The following is an 18075-nucleotide window of genomic DNA, read 5'->3' as shown; positions in this document are numbered from 1 at the left end:
TAAAACAAGCTAGAAACAGAACTCAGAAGTGGTGTGACATATAACAAGGACTCCGTGACTATGACTGAACAGACAGGGTATAAATACACAGATACTAACAATGAATAACAGGGAACAGCTGGGTACAAAGATGACGGGGAACAGCTGAGTGCAATGAACAGTGATTGGTACAGACAAGGATTGTGGGGAATGCAGTTCCAGAGTGAATGGTGACAGTATGGGGAAGAGACCTCTAGTGGACACCCGGGGAAACACAAACCAGACACTGTGACAGTTTTATATCAATATTTTAATCAATATTTTCATACGTTATAAGTTATAATTATAAAATATATATAATTATAGAAATTATAAGACTGTATACGAAAAACTATGTAAAAAAATTATATATATATATATAATTTTTAACATAGTTTTTCGTTAACATATATAAATATATAAAATAGGCAACTCGATCAAAAGAGTTAACCCACTACCAGCCAAGCTTTGAATACTACTTTTAAGTATCTTAATCAAAAGATTGCGTACAAGTGCAGGCCAAATATACTTGGACTTTTCTCTCAGTATAAATCAAGTAGGGCCTATACCTAATGTAATTTTAAGTATATTTCTGAGAGGTACATAAAGTATATTTTTGAGAAGTATATAAAATGTAGACTGAAAGTATACTTATTTTTAGTTGAAAAGAAGTAATAGAACAATTTTGGTAAGTGTTAGCCTTACTAAATGTATAGTTTTATAAAATTGCTGTAGGCTGCAGTAAAATCTGTCAAATATCAACTGCAAATTTGAATTAATTGATTTACCTTTTACTAACTGGCAGCCTTAAGTAAGATAACAGTTTTGCAGTTCTACTATAAATCTTGCGTAGGCCTACATATAAATATACTAATTATACTGATTACTAATAGTGTCTACACTGTTGTACAACCCACAAAAAAACATGAAAACGTGTGTGTTATGATTACATCCCAAATTAAAAAGGTACAATAGTGAAGATAATAGATATTTGCCTAAGTATTAATCCAGGCGCTTATCCACGCATGCGTTATCCACGCGCTTATCCACGCGTACGTTATCCACGCGCTTATCCACGCGTACGTTATCCACGCGTACGTTATCCACGCGCTTATCCACGCGTACGTTATCCACGCGCTTATCCACACGTACGTTATCACACGTCATTGGTCACGGCAATGTACGTGACGATCGACACGATGATTGCTTAGTTTGCAAAGTAAGTGCACAAATCACACCTCATAGGGAAGTGATGTTTACACACTGCACAGCTACCTACCAGCTGGCTACCGTCACACATGTAGTCAAAACGAGTGATTAATATGCAACAACATGACTTCACGTCTGCTTACATAACTGAGATGCTTCGTCTCCAGAAACAAGAGCTCAAAGTAAACGTATAGCATCTAAAGACCGGTAGAAAAATTGTCTAACTCGTCCTGTAGAGGGAGCGCAGTGGTAAATCGATAGGAGGGGCTATCTCACATCGGCCATCAGTTGTTTCCATAGGACTGAGAGGAGGAAAAAGCAACAGTATTCATAGGGAGTACAGTGTGGACTGACCTATACGGTTCTTACGCCTTATACTGGAAATAAATCGCCGAGGACCATCTATAATACATATATAATCATACCATTAGATAGATTTGTGTTGCATACATCCGTAAGGATACTCAGTAATTGGGGTATTGTCACTGACAGAAGAGTGCGCGCAGAGGTTGCGGGTGGACAGGAGCGCTCAGCGGTGGAAGCGGGAAGCGCGCCCGGCTGTGGGGCTGATGCACGCGGCCTGTCCATTAGCAGCGGCCCGCCATGGCGGAGACCAAGATCATCTATCACCTCGACGAGCAGGAGACTCCATACCTCATCAAACTACCCATCCCCGCGGAAAACGTCACTCTCGCCGACTTCAAAAATGTCCTCAATAAACCCAACTACAAATTTTTCTTCAAATCTATGGACGATGATTTCGGGTAAGGCGCACTGCACTATGCATGTAAAAATATTGAAAACCCCTTTGTATTTGTATCGGCCGTTGTACATGTCAGTGAGTATCTTTACCTCAGACCGACCGCTTTTAACGGCTTTATTTTGATAACGTAATTTCTTTTATTTTCTGTCTATTCGCAAATGCCTCTCACAACCTCAGAGGGTACACTTAACTGCTTGTTTTCATGTCATTTTAAAGATGCTCATATGTTCTCATCTGTGAGTGGGAGGAGGCTTTGTGTCGTTCAAAAGATGAGATTGTTTTATTATTTAAAGGAAGAGACATGCTTTTGCTTATTGACACCTGGTGTGAACCCAGATAAACATGTGTCCCCGTGTAATGCAATGAATTACAATAGCAGTAACCATTTGTAATTACATAATTACAAGTACATGCTGCTCATTGTTTTTACTCAGTATGTACTCGCGTTATGACACTGTAACATGATCACTGTCATTTAAAATGTGATCGAAGAAGCATCTGTTGGGTTTATTCATTTTCACAGTCGTAGAAAACCTGGAAATATAAGGATATTTAAAAATTGTGATTTCATGAAAATGAATAAAATCTTAGTTTAAGCTTTAAAAAATTAATACAATAAGTCAGCTATAAAAGATTTTGTCATCTAGAAATTTTTCTTCTATAAATACTATTATTATGTGTAAGTAATAAAAACTCAGTGAAAGAAAGAAATGAACCTTTGTGGTTTAAACGCTTTAACCGCCTCGGATCATGGGCGTAAATTGGTTTTTAAAAAGGGGTAGGAACAGTTTTTGCAATGTCACGAAACTCATGAATATTAATTAGGTTAGGTGCAGATAATGTCAAATAATATTTAACAGTTTTCATAAATAGTCATCCTTGATGACCAATTCAGACGTTTCAATATATATTTCACATAATTAATTTGAAAACTTGATCCGTATATCTGACACTGTCAGTACAGGGATTTTGTTAGTCATATGGACTAAGCTTTATTCAGAATGACTCAGTAGGCTCATGGTAAAGTTTGGCCTCTAGCAAAAGGAGTTCCAGGTTCTTATTTGCCCTAATATAACTTTTTAATTTAATAAACAAAGACTGCATCTGTTCAGCAGTGGATGTATGTCATGAACAGGGACACATCTCTTTGCGTTGTTCTTTGAGATTTAACTGGACTTGAGCGTGAGCTGCAGAACAGTGGATCGAGTGAAGGATGCGTCTGGATGCACGAGAGAACATCGCCACCCGCTGTCACTCAATGCCACTGATAACAGCTGCAATGAGCACGAATCATAACTCAAGAACTGGAGATGTTTCTTCTGCATTAGATACTTGACGAAAACTATTTCAAATTTCACATCCCACCGTCCCCACCCCTACATCACATCTAAGCCTCCAATGCCAACAAAACTATATATTGATTCATTCCTACATGCAGGCTCAAGACCAGTTATTATTTACATGATGCTGTTTCGGTACTATAGCTGTGTTTATAAAAGTAGCAGGCTGCGTATTTAGATGGAGGAATTTAAAAATCATTTAGATCTGGTCAACAACCCCAATAGTGCAGCAGATAATGCGCTGTCTCATAGTCTCTCTTGTTATGAGAGGTGAAGTACACTTTAGTGCACCACTCAAAACAAGCATCTGAGGTCTGGAATGCTGGCTTTGAAACAGCTAACCACTCGGGAATTGTGCTCGCTGATCCTCTGAGCAGATTTCCAGTCACTGGTAACCCACAAAGAACAGTGTCATGTTGCTAAATTCAAGTTCATGTGATCTGCTTTTTGTTTGCTTTTGTTGGCATGCTTCAGGGTTTTCCTTTAGGAGCTAAGCTACACAAACCTTACACACCCACAAACCCACCCACCACCTGCAAAACAGGACCCTCATAACACATTTGTTTCTGTCCACGTTGCTTGTTTGTGTCAAAGTACTGTCCAAACGAGCTCGTCAAGGTGAATAGCCAGCCATTGTTCCATACCCTGTGGCATAATCACTTCCAGACTCTCCACCATGAGGGCATGATATAAAACAGTCCCGCTTTTTCCGTGCCAGTTACGCTACTTGCGATTCCAAATCAAAACATTGTCTGACTTCATCTCAATGATCTGGAACAATAGGCAAACTAAGTGAAGCAATATTAGCTTCAGTGAAATTGATATCATCTAATCGGACAGTAATAAGTCATTGTTAAAGGATGATCAGGATGTACCAGACTGAATGTCAAGGATGACTTGTTTCATTTTTTATTCTGAAAATCAGCTCATGAATCCCACAATTTGTTTTGCCGGTTGCATTCTCACATTTGCCAAGACCAATCTGGTCTTATAGAAAGAAATTACTTTTAGGGCTGGGTATTGATATACATTTCCCGATTTGATTCTGATTGACAAGCTCTTGATTTGATTATGATTTCGATTTGATATCATTCATATGGGTATATTTCAGTTATAATGTCCCTTTTGCTTACATATGAAAGAAAGTTTCTCCCAGCTAATGCTGTTAATTATATAGGTTGTGTGGATTTTGTCTTTGGACACACATTACACGGAACAACTTTTACTCTCAACACGCCGTGAAAGGATCTCGCTGCTGAATAATCCACCACTATACTACACAATTACTGGTGAGGGAAATCTGAATATTTACCAGCTAGTTGCCAAATATATAAGTTTAAGTCACATAGTGCAAAATTTGGTTGTAAATGCAAGTAAATTCCTCTTATTGCAGAGGGCTGCTCATAGAGAAAAAGTTTGATTTTGGGATTTAAGAATCGATATCAAGATTCAATGTGTATCAATCTGTAAATGTTAAAATGCTCACTGTTTTAATAGTATACCCACAACACTTAAACAATATACATGTACAAATTATTTTAGTGTAATAAAATCAGGTGCTAGCCTTTTCTGTGTAAAGTTATAGCCAATTTTACAACTTTGTTGCCATGACGATGTATTGTCAACGAACCTTAAAATGGCTGTTAAAATGACAATTTGAAACAACTTTTCAGCTCAAATAATGCACAATATTTAACAGAAGGACTAGTGTAAATGCATTTATAAAATTATAAAATTCATGTTTCTGCCATTAAACCCACCAAAACTTGGCCCCATTCACTTCCATTGTAAGTGCCTCACTGTAACCTTGATTTATTTATTTTAAAGAAGAGGAGGAACAAAAATAAAATTGTACTTTTGTTATCAACATTATGCCACAAATGCTGTTGATTGAGCTTGTCTTGTATTGAACTCGGAATATTCCTTTAAATACAGTTCTGCGAATAAATGAGAACAATCATAATATGGGGATACGAATAGTTTCCTTTGGCGTAAACCACATTTTACGGATCAGTGCTCAGATTATCGCTCAAACAATCAGATGCTGCCAGATGATGAATGACAGGGTAGAGGAACTTACACCTACAGCAGGACGGGACTTAAACTGGAGGTGAAGGGGGATGAAAACAACGCACATAACGTGATAACTTAACAGCAGCAGATTTATAAAGAAGATGCTGGTTTATGATTGGACAAGTCACCTAAATTTAATGAATGGTGTACGCTACTACAAGTCTTCCTAACAGAACTATTGCTACACTTTCATTTCTTTACAGTCAGTTGTTGATCAAAAACAACAAAAAATAAACATTTAATTCTAATTTTGAAAACCTAAAATGTGACCAGATGATCCAATCTATGATCTAATGATCTAAAACGAATAATAAGATAACATTTGTAAAATGTATATTTTCGTAATATACCTTGTTACAAGAGCCCTTTATTATTACAAGAGCATTATTTGAGAGACTATAACTGAACTGTACCCATATAAATCAGTACATCAACTCTTCTCACTCTGTTCCTCACACAATGCTATCTTTTGATATCTAAACACTTTTATTATAGGTACATTTTAATGTTTGCATTACATAACTAACTACATTTACTAGCTTGATCATGTGTGATCAAATTGCGCTGTAGCTAAACTGATATAACGGTGCACTTACAAAGCAAAACACCAGTTTACGAGTCCCGAAAAGCACATCGACACACAAGTGTCATAGAGGCAACACACACACACAATGTGATTGCTTCAGCAATTGTATTTTTCATCTCACATTTGCTTTTTATGACACTATCGGTTAGGTTTAGGTGTACAGTAGGGGCTTTGTTGAATTAAAACAAACTCCCTTATTTGGGAGAAAATGTAACGCTTTCAGCAGCACTTAGTTCGACTTGGAACTGCCGTGGTATGTGTAAAGACCCACGTAATATATCTTTGCAAAAATGTCACCACAGTCATGTGATTTTCATGAGATCAGGCTCACCAACAGCATCTTGTGTCCATAAATATTGACAGGAACTCCTATAGAACGTTTTAATAGCTAGGAAACTGGGGTGTTGAGATCTTCCTTTTCCAGCCATTGTTTGTGATATTGCTGCATGTTGAGGTGTCTGAGTTTCTATTGCTTTTATGGCTTATGCAGTGAAAAGGCAGATTGATTTGAGTTTGGATTAATGATAGGCTGATGTCTTCCTTCATGATGTGTGTATCTCTCTGTCACACACACACACACACACACACACACACACACACACACACACACACACACACACACACACACACACACACACACACACACAGAGCTTCATGCTTCAGCGGGCGGTGTAATTTATGATCACAGAATGCCAGCAGTAAACTTTATCAATTCATGCCACACTTTAACCTGCCATGTAAACACACGCATTTGTATACACACAAAAAAACACATTCCCTCCCTCTCTCCAGTGCTGGATATATCTACATGATAATTTCCTTCAGTGGCTAGAATGTGTCATGAGGATGGGGCACATGTCATAATGCATGACTGTTTGATGAAGTTCATCTCGCTTGTCAAGTACATTTCTTTTTTTCTTTTTTCCAAAAATGCAGTATGGAAAATGCCCTATACGTGATGGGATAGTGAATCATTATATATATTTCACGGTGTGTATCTCATCGTGAAGAAAATCGGTGATTCAGTCTCTATTAAGAAGAGATAGTTTGTTTTTTGTGAGTTAAAGATGAACCAAACCAAAGTGACCAAAAAAGGTGAGTGAGTGTAGTCTTATCCCATTATACAAAGCCAAAAAATTGGTTTTAGAGGAGTCTTGTTTTCCATTATAAATATCTAAAACTCCTTACGTACATTTACTTTAGCAGCTATACTGCAGAAGAAAACATTGTTATTGGAGAATGTTGAACATAATATTCAATATTTTAATATTTTAAATATCTAAAAATCCTTAAAACACAAAACATTTACATTTAAACATTTAAAAGATGATTTTGTCCTCTTTAGTTAGTAAGCACGTTTAATACAACCTGTTCAGTCGGAGCACAAGCTGAATATTCGGTTAAGAGCAATAATCGCAAATCATTGTTCTGATAATCGTTAGATTAGTTGATTATCAAAATAATCGTTAGTTGCAGCCCTAAAGTCTGCTGCTGTATGTAACGACACAGCATTTCTCATTCTGTTTATGTTTCATGAAATAACAAAAACGTGACTAAAACATCCATGCGTGTTTCTTGGGAGCAAAAATTTTGCATGTACTTAATGAAACATGAACATGAACAGAATATGGAAAATGGTATATTGTTTAATGTTCATTTATCGCCTCATTTTGGTATAGTGCATTATTATATCTGTTAGAAATTCATTATTCTCTCTCTTAGGGGTGGGCGATATGACCAAAATTCTATATAATTTTACAAGTAATTTTATATCACGGTAAATATCAAAATATAGATTATTTTCTTTTTTTTAATAAAATTATATATTGATATCCTTAAAAGTTTTTGTTGATAAAGATGTACATGAAAATAGGCCTATAGCTTACATTTACATATATTTTGATGAAAAGTGATTCAAAAACATCTAAAAATATAATGAAAGATTCTTTTTTTATTTTAAACGATGTCCAAAGTAGCCGAATACAGCACCTGTCATGTCCATTGCAATGAAAAAAAAACTTTCTCAATCTATAAGTAATATATAAAAAAATATTTGATCTGTTTTATATTCTATGCATCATATTTCAATCCAAGCAACAACTAAAAAAGAGGCTTCTCTGTAATTGAACATTTTACATTTTTTATTCTGGAGCAAACCCCTCCATCAGGTATTTGTTTTTAATTCAGCCTTCTTCTGGACACTGCAAACCTTTTTGGCAACTATATAACCTAGATGTATGGATGCACTAGATGCATGGTTGACTAAGGTGTCATTTATTTAATAATCCCTGAGAGAATTTAATCACTTCTCTCTAAGTGTTTGGTAAAGGTAAAGATGCAGGTAGGAAAGCTTGACGGCTTTTAGCGGAGGGTTCATTTCACACCACGGAGAATGCTGCCATGGGCTGTGCAATAATGACAAAAGTCATAATGACGATTATCTGATGAAATTTCTGTGACGTCACTAAGCAGGCAACCGCTTCCTGGTTCTCCAGAACATTGCAGATTAAGAACCAAAGACAATTATAAATGCAAAGTCAATACTAATCAAAATAAATAAGCCTAATACATTTCCTTGTGTTCCCAAAAAATGCTGCCAAATGTGTGTTCTTATCGAATTTGTGTTTGTATTGCGTTTTGGTTATATATTTAATGCTGCTTAAAGAAAAGAAAAGAAAACTCACAAACTAAACTCACAGCACCTCCCGAGATGATCGGAGATCATGTGCAGCATTCTCATAGATGACATTGTTCTTGCAAACAGTTTTCAGATTAATGAAAACTCTTTACATGTGCTTGTTCTGTCTCGGCATCAGGATCTTTGTAAGACATTGTTGATATCCGATTACATCGTCCTATTACCCAGCCCTAGTGGACAGATTGTGCGTGTGTGACATAGAGATAATGTAAGTGAGATCAAGCCCATGGTTTGTCATTTACACAGTATTTAATCTCTTGTGATAAAGATTTTTTAGATTTTCATTATATGTCTTGAAAGAAATGTGTGTATGTGTGAGAGAGAGAGAGAGAGAGAGCGAGGGAGAGAGAGAGAGAGACTGCTCTTGGTCAGTCTGGCAAACCTGAGAAGCAGAGAGCTCTTTTTACTTGACTTGTTCTCTCTGATGGAAGTGATGTTTCTTTAAAGGAGACTGACCTACTTTCCCTGCTTTATTTTCTTGTCTTGTCCTTACTCTGGTGCATATGCGAGAGTACAGTTGGACAGTATTAGCATATTGTACATGCATGCGATTTTCAGTTTATTAGCATTGTGTGTGTGTGTGTGTGTGTGTGTTTTGGGTCTCTGTGGATCTCTTTGCATTACTGGCTCATTGTTTCAGGCTTTGGCCTGGCTGTGTCTCTGAAGACATAAGATGGAAAAAATGAATGCAGGCTTAGAGTGCTTTGTGAGTGTTCACATCCCTCCTTTTCACTCTCATCCACTGCGCTTTTCTCCTTTCTCCTCTCTCTCCTCCTCCATCTCTCTTGCTGTTTAGTGAAGGGTTGTTTTCTGGACTAAATCTAATTAACTCGGGCTATGAAGACAGAGGATCTCTTCATTAAAGATGAGCTCTGCTTACAAATCAATGGGTCCTGTCTACACACATGAGCTGTCTGCACACACTGCCCCAAATCCACTATACTAGCTTGATAAAGAGTTTGTGTATGTGTGTATATGTGAAAGTATTTTTGTATTGTGTGTGGCTAAAGTGCATGAAAAAAAAAGAGATCTTTGGCTGAAAAAGTCAGTTTATATAATCGATCTGGCTAGGCAGCCACATTGTCACCAGAGATGTTTTGAATGTCAGGAGGAAAGCAAAAAAAGTATGCAGTGAGGACATCTGAAGAACCTTACAAAATTGTGGAAGTTTGTCTGTAATAAAGAGAGTGAAGCTTCATTCCTAATCGAATTACTCTTATTAGCTGTTTTTTTTTTCATCTGCAGCGTGAAACATTCATAAACAGTGTAGTCGGATTTCTGAATGGATAAGAGGGTTCTTTTGAATCTACACTACTAAGCACACAGTGCTACCCACCAAACAAATATCAGCCGGTTCTTTTTAGTGAATGATTAATAATTTTCAGAAATATTTTTTACGTGCATTTTCCAAAGTTGCACTTAACATTGAAGTGCGAGCACAGGCTTTAAATGCTACTTAAGAGAGTCACTGTCCAATGTGAATTGCTGAAATGTGACCGTGTAGTGTTGCTTGTCATTGTTACTTCATTATATGTATACATAACTGTATAAATACTTATAATTTACTGCGCTTGGAAATGTCTACTTTTATTTTCTTAAATAATGATTTAATTATACATGTATGTAGTTTTATTCATTTTGTTCAGAACGGAGAGAGAAGTGATGGATAGGATATTTTTAATATGTCATATGTACATCCTGTGTTTCAGCATTTAAACGGCCAAGCCCTGATGGACAAAGCTTAAAAAATGCCCAGGGGGGACTACTCTCCCCCTCCCCAATCGAATGTCCCTTTTAAGTGCTCAAAATGCTGACGTGTCCTGTATTTGCGTGACGAAAAGTTGACAACCCTACCTGCCAATGACAAGCATACACTCACTGAGCACTTTATTAGAAACACATGTGCACCTACTTATTCATGCGATTATCTAATCAGCCTATCATGTGGCAGCAGTGCATAAAATCATGCAGGGTCAGGAGCTTCAGTTAATGTTCACATCAACCATCAGAATGGGGAGATAATGTGATCTCAGTGATTTCAACCGTGGCATGATTGTTAGTGCCAGATGGGCTGGTATGAGTATTTCTGTAACTGCTGATCTGCAGGGATTTTCAAACACAACAGTCTCTAGAATTTACTCAGAATGTTGCCAAAAACAAAAAATATCCAGTGAGCGGCAGTTCTGCAGACATAAATGCATTGTTGATGAGAGAGTTCAACAGAGAATGACAAGACTGGTTCAAGCTGACAGAAAGGCATCGGCAGGGTTTCCCAAACGGGGGTTCGCGAACCCCTGGGGGTATGTGAAGGAACTCAAAGGGGTTCATGAGAGAGTGTAGAGATTGCGAATGAAAATATGTGCGTCATTTACTGATTTTTAAAAACAGATGATTCCAAATGTTGTCCGCCATTTAACAATTAAAAAACAAGAACACAACTTAAACCAAGTGTGTCAATTTTCCTTTAAGCCAAACTTATGTCTATGGCTTCAGTGCAATTTTCTTACCTCAATTAGATGAGAGCGCACTCTCTCTCTCTCTGCCTGATGCATAAGTGTATGTGTTAGAAAGAGAGCGTGAGTGTGCACTCATACAATGGACTGATGATGAGAAATTTAAATTTTTAATGCAAAAGTAAATTACGCACTACTCTCCATTCAAAGATATGATGTAGCATAATTATTTCATTATCAGCAACGCAATCATGTTTTAAAGTTAAAAAACCTTAATTAACCTGACATTGTTTGCACTGTAGTCCTGAAAATCAATAGGCCATGGCTGTCGCTCCTTGCCTGTACTGTTAACTTCTTGTGCGCTTGTTCTGTTCACTGCCGAACCGATTGATTGACAGCGGCTTCTGATGGGTCTTAAAGGTGTTGTCACTCTTTCCTTGCACGGCAGCCAAAAACTTTTTAAATTTTTGTTATTATTTTTCTTTTTTGATTGATCTCCTTTTCTCCCAATTTGAAATGCCCAGTTCTTACTACTTAGTAGGTTCTTGTGCTGGCACGTTTACTCACCTCAATCTGGGTGGCGGAGGACAAGTCTCAGTTACCTCCACTTCTGAGACAGTCAATCCGAGCATCTTATCACGTGGTTCGCTGAGCATGACACAGCAGAGACTCACAGCATGTGGAGACTCATGCTACTCTCCGCAATCCACGCACAACTTACCACACACCCAATTGAGAGCAAGAACCCCTAATCGTGACCACAAGGATGTGACTCTACCCTCCCTAGCAACCGGGCCAGTTTGGTTGCTTAGGAGACCTGGCTGGAGTCACTCAGCACACCCTGGATTCAAACTCAATACTCGCTGAGCTACCCAGGCCCAATGGCAGCCGAAACTTAAAATATAGGCTAATCATATATAATTTCCAAAAAATATATAAATATATTGTTTCATTTCCTAATAATATTTCTATAAGTATTAGGGACATATTGCCCCACCCCAGGTTATAATGGTTGTTACAGCCCTGGCTTTGTTACTTCAATAAAAAGATGTAAAATTGGCTATATTAAATCAAGATATCAAATGTAGGCTACATACACAAATGGAATGACGTAGATTTATATAATTTTCAGGGAAATTAAAACAAATAAATAAATAAATAAAAACAGACCATTTGACGTAGAGTAAATGCTGTCTGAATTCTCATTTTTGCTTGTTCTATTCCTTCAAGTAAAAATATGACTCGGTTCTGAGCAGGATTTCAGAAGAGAAGTGGGACCTCATGCTGCTAAAGGAATGAAGAGAGCAGAGGAGAAGAACAGAATGAGAAAAAGGAGGTGAAGAGCTGCTCTCCGAGCCTCTTATGTCACCATCCCTGCTGGGTTTTTATTACATAGCCCAAGTAGGATTAGATTCCACACTGTAGAACAATGTGAAATCCGCTCACTAAAAGCAACAAAGTGCTCAGACTGGAATTCATAGCAAGCTGTCAATCATTGTGTTTAGCCAGACTCCAATCTGAAGCCTTTGTTTACATACTGTGGGATATTGGGATATTTTGTGATAATGCATATTAACTAGGGTTGTGATTCGATAATTTTTTATTAATTACAAAGTTTTCTGATTAATCATGGTACAGTTGAAGTCAAACGTTTACATACACTTAGGTTGAAGTCATTAAAACAAATTATTTAACCAATATAAGCAAGCTACGTATAGATTTGGCAAGTCATTTAAGACATCTACATCTAGCATGACACAAGTAATTTTCCTACAATTGGTTACAGACAGATTGTTTTGCTTTTAATCGACAATATAAAAATTCCAGGGTCAGAAGTTTACATACACTAAGTTAACTGTGCCTTTAAGCAGCTTGGAAAATTCCAGAAAATTATGTCAAGCCTTTAGACAATTAGCTTCTGATTGGAGGTGTTCTGAATTGGAGGTGTACCTGTGGATATATTTTAAGGCCTACCTTCAAACTCAGTGCCTATTTCTTTGACATAATGGGAAAATCAAAAGAAATCAGCCAAGACCACAAATACATTGTGGACCTCTGGTTCATCCTTGGGAGCAATTTCCAAATGCCTGAAGGTACCAAGTCCTTCTGTACAAACAATAGCACGCAAAGATAAACACCATGGGACCACACAGCCATTATACCTGTCACGTTCCTCTGTTGTCTGCCCTGTGTCTCACTAGTCTATTGTTAAAGAACTACACTTCCCAGTATCCACCTGTCATCATCACTACCATTTTGTTCATTGTTCTCACCTGTGTCCAATTTAGTCATCACTCCCTGTGTATTTAAGCCCTGCTTCTTGTTTTCTCCTTGTCTGTCGTTGTATGTTGTCAAGCCTGGAATGTTTCTCCTGCCCGAGTTTACTCGTTTATGTTTGTTTCCCCATCGAGGGTTTTTCCTTTGTGTTTTGCCTGTTTACCTTTTTAATAAAAGTCTGCATTTGGATCCGCGTCTCCTCGCTGCCTCATTCGTTACAATACCGCTGAGGAAGGAGACACATTCTGTCTCCTAGAGATGAACATAGTTTGGTGCGAAAAGTGCAAATCAATCCCAGAACAACAGCAAAGGACCTTGTGAAGATGCCGGAGGAAACAGGTAGATAAGGATCTATATCCATAGTAAAATGAGTCGCTGAAAGGCTAGGCAAGGAAGAAACCACTGCTCCAAAACCACCATAAAAAGCCAGACTACAGTTTGTTCAGTAAGTGCACATGGGTACAAAGATCTTAACTTTTGGTGAAAAGTCCTCTGGTCTGATGAAAAGAAAATGTAACTCTTGTGCCATAATGACCATACCTCCAAAGTTGTGGCAATATGGCTTTAGGACAACAAAGTCAAGGTATTGGAGTGGCCATCACAAAGATCAATATGATAGAAAATTTGTGGGCAGAACTGAAAAAGCGTTTGTGAGCAAGGAGGCCTACAAACATGACTCCGTTACACCAGTTCTGTCTGGAGGAATGGGCCAAAATTCCAGCAACTTATTGTGAGAAGCTTGTGAAAGGCTACACAAAATGTGTGACCCCATGTTAAACAATTTAAAGGCAATGTTACCAAATACTAACAAATTGTATGTAAACTTCTGACCCACTGGGAATGTGATGAAAGAAATAAAAGCTGAAATAAATAATTCTCTCTACTATTATTCTGATATTTCACATTCTTAAAATAAAATAGGAATCCTAACTGACCTAAGACAGGGAATGTTTTCCACGATTCCAAGGTGTATGTACATTTCTGACTTCAACTGTACATGGTACATTACAATAAGCATAAAAAATATAATCATAAATATATTTACTTCATACTTTTTCTCAAAGATCTTGCAAGAAATTGGTTAGTCATCATTTATTTTAATTATATAAATATGTACATATATGTTTAGATGTTTTTGCGGATATAGTTAGACACATTTTAACAGGTTTAAATCTTTGATACAAGTATATGTATACATGCCAGAAAATCAGTGGACATGCTGTAATTAAAAGATGCAAAATCTTCTGGCATTTTCCAGTGGATTATATAAGGATCAAATGGGCAGTTTCAATTCATATCGAGCTTTTTTTGACAAGATAAACTTAAGTTTATATTTCCAATGCATTATTAGACACTGTACATACAGTTTTACAACAAATTGAATGCTGAATGTTAATTTGACAGAGTTTAAAATCTCAAAACTATTATTTTCTCTAGCTGCCGTTTAGTCTCTATCACTCACACTGGGTCTCTCTCGTGCAGTTTGGCTTTTGACACTGGTTCAGATGACAGTGGGTGTGCGTTTTCAGATGATGAGAAAAGATATGGCAGCTTGCCTATACAGTTAATCCACTCCCGTGTTCATTATGCCCAGAACATGCGTCACAAGTAATGAATAAGCATGCATTGCAACACAATCAGTTTAAACAGATGTGAATTCAGCAGATACAGTCTCTGCTGAAGGATTTCATTAGATCAGCTTATCTGACAGGAAGCGAGAGAGAGAAAGAGAAAGGATATATGACAAGTCTAAATGTATAAAGCTCCGTAATTGGATATAAACAGCAGATTAATTTAAAAATGATTAAGTTATTTCATGTGAATTTAATTTTTATATTGCAAAAGGAAGAAGTGGTGAGATAATAAAGTTGCATAGTTAAATGATGCATCGGTGGATGATGTCAGACTGGACTGATTTATGGCCCATTTGTCTTTAATTCACAGAAAAGTGTAGGGGGACAGGGTAGTGGAAGGAGAGTGAATGGGGGATTGGCACGGACCAGACTCGATCTTGCATGCCCACAAATATGTGCACTTCCCACAGTGCAACTGCTCCGATCACATTGAGTTATTTTTCCTGGTGAAATGAAGTTTAGTTAAGGCAGACTATGGGCTATGAAGTCTGGTATACGTTATGTTCACACGTGTGGCTTTTAAAGTGAAGTGACGTTTGAGTGAAACAGGAGAATGTCGCAAGTCAGAGATTTATTTGATCAAGTTTATATGATGCTGTGTAAATGTAGAGCAGGGGTAGGCAACCTATGGCATGCATGCCAGCATTGGCACGTGGTGGGGTAATCACTGGTAAGCAGTGGCGAGAGAGTAGACTATTTTATTCATATGATATTCCGCACTTGCATTCCAATCTACTTTTTGATGTAATCCTTCCTCATGATTATGCAGCGTGTTTTAATGAGCTGAATGGGAGGCAAAACAAAAAGTTAAAATGTGACTAGACTGCAGTATACCCAACAGACTCATGCAGTGCATGCAAGCCATTCACGCACCACGAGCCGACAGCGCTTCACTTTCGGTTTATCACGTGAGTAAACACGCATGCTTTGCTTCGGTCAGGCTGCACTGATGACAGCCTACATTCTGTGTTTCATTTGTATCTTTTTGCTTTCAGAACAACACATGATTTAATAAGAAAAACACCACTATTAATCCTCTAGATTTATAACCCAGCATATAGGTACACTCTCCTTAAACACGGTCACATTCAAAATTACATTACAAGAGAAAACATAATCTGATAAAAAATATGACTCTATTCAAAATATAAATTAAACCTGGAAATAAAGTTTTAGGATTTTGCTTGTGCGATTCACTGAAAAGGGCAAAATAGTTGATCGCTTGTGATGCACAAATGGCTTGCATGCGCAGCACGAGACTTGTCACACTTTAATAGTGTCTAGTCTCCCATTCAGCTGATGAAAACACGCTGCGTGATCATGAGGAAGGATTACTTTGAGATGTTGATTGGAATGCAGGTGCAAAAAACTTCATATAAATAAAATCCTGCCCCTCTCTTGCTGTTGCTTGTGTGCTAGTGATTACCCCTCTGCGTGATGTCAAACAATTTATGACATAATATAATAAATATATTAATGCAGTGCACTCTTTAGTGTAAATGTTCTCTATTACAGAATGCATTTGTGCTGAAATTGATTAATCGACCTCGATAAGCTTAATCGATCAAATTATTACCAACAAGTACTCGATCATTGATTATTCTTTAACATCCCTAGGTACCACCATGGTGCTTTTTTTTCCTTTTTGGAGCTTCACAGCCTCAGTCACAATATGCTTACATTGTGTGGAAAAGAGCAGCATCATCCCGGTCTCAAAATTTCGCCTTTTGTGTTGCACCATTGAAAGAAAGTCATATGGACTTGAAACAACATGAGTGTGAGTAAATGCTGTCTGAATTCTCATTTTTGCTTGTTCTATTCCTTCAAGTAAAAATATGACTCGGTTCTGAGCAGGATTACAGAAGAGGCTGCTTCAAGAGAAGTGGGACCTCATGCTGCTAAAGGAATGAAGAGAGCAGAGAAGAAGAACAGAATGAGAAAAAGGAGGTGTAGAGCTGCTCTACGAGCCTCTTATGTCACCATCCCTGCTGGGTTTTTATTACATAGCCCAAGTAGGATTAGATCCCGCACTGTAGAACAATGTGAAATCCGCTCACTAAAAGCAACAAAGTGCTCAGACTGGAATTCATAGCAAGCTGTCAATCATTGTGTTTAGCCAGACTCCAATCTGAAGGCTTTGTTTACATACTGTGGTATATAATCCGTTACTTATGCAAATACACTCAGGAAAATAAAGACTTACAGCAAGTGTATGTGTCTGCATTTCAACAGATCATTCAAAATACTCAACATGATGGGATGGAATGTGTCATAGTTCCCCGCCTGTCGCTCACTTCGACGTTGTGTCAAGTGAAGCGACACTAGGGGACTTTTTGAAAGCCTTGGTTACCTCTGAACTTGAGAAAAGGCCAATGGGAATTTGGCAGACAGAATTTGCATGTCCCTCTCTCGGACATACAGGTATAAAGGGAGGGAATCGTGCATCTGTTCAATCTGATTTCAGCTAAGATTACTACTGTTCCACTCACCTCTGTAGAGCATCTGTGTTGGATATCAGTGGTTTTTTTCCTTCTCTGCACGACAGTGCAGCTTTGCCCCTGGGCGCTTCGACAGCTCTTCTAAAAGAGTATTTCTAAAGAGCAATACACAGCTGGCGTTGAACGTCCTTTTCAAGATGAGTCTGTGTAAAGATGCTCTTCCACCCCTGTGTAGTTCCTGGATACGGACGGTTTCTCTCCGCTCCTGACGGTCATAGACGCAGCCTCGTGTGTCTGGGCCGCGATCACACTGTTTGTGGATGGTTCAATGACACTCGCCACTCGTACCACGGGCAACCTCAACACGGCAGCGGATGCACAGTTGCGACAGGGCGCGGTCAGCGGAGAGTGGAGGCTCCACCCCCAGGCAGTCCAGCTGATTTGGGAGCGGTTCGGCAAAGCACAGGTCGACCTGTTTGCTTCCCTAGAGACCTCCAACTGACGAGGCTCCCCTCGGGACAGACATGCTGGAACACAGCTGGCCCCAGGGCTGCGCAAATACTAATTTCCCCAGTGTGTCTACTTT

General features: G+C 38.1%; 1 protein-coding gene and 1 long non-coding RNA gene across 3 annotated transcripts in view; one reads left to right on the top strand and one right to left on the bottom strand.

Moving 5' to 3' along the window:
* LOC127661424 (uncharacterized) overlaps window positions 1-18075 on the bottom strand; it is a 359800-nt gene that overhangs the window by 315894 nt on the left and 25831 nt on the right. The gene's annotated exons all lie outside the window — the stretch shown is intronic.
* LOC127661411 (segment polarity protein dishevelled homolog DVL-3) overlaps window positions 1436-18075 on the top strand; it is a 57842-nt gene continuing 41202 nt past the window's right edge. Inside the window, exon 1 of one of the 2 annotated variants that reach the window (XM_052152103.1) lies at window positions 1436-1991. In XM_052152103.1, the coding sequence (XP_052008063.1) occupies window positions 1831-1991 (161 nt within the window). In that variant the 5' untranslated portion in view covers window positions 1436-1830. The remainder of the gene's footprint in view (window positions 1992-18075) is intronic. The other variant, XM_052152102.1, reaches the window with a different exon arrangement.

The sequence above is a fragment of the Xyrauchen texanus genome, chromosome 21, assembly GCF_025860055.1.
Source record: "Xyrauchen texanus isolate HMW12.3.18 chromosome 21, RBS_HiC_50CHRs, whole genome shotgun sequence".
NCBI classification, from domain to species: domain Eukaryota; kingdom Metazoa; phylum Chordata; class Actinopteri; order Cypriniformes; family Catostomidae; genus Xyrauchen; species Xyrauchen texanus.
Note: the sequence above shows the minus strand (reverse complement) of the source record. Positions and strands in the feature narration are given on the sequence as shown.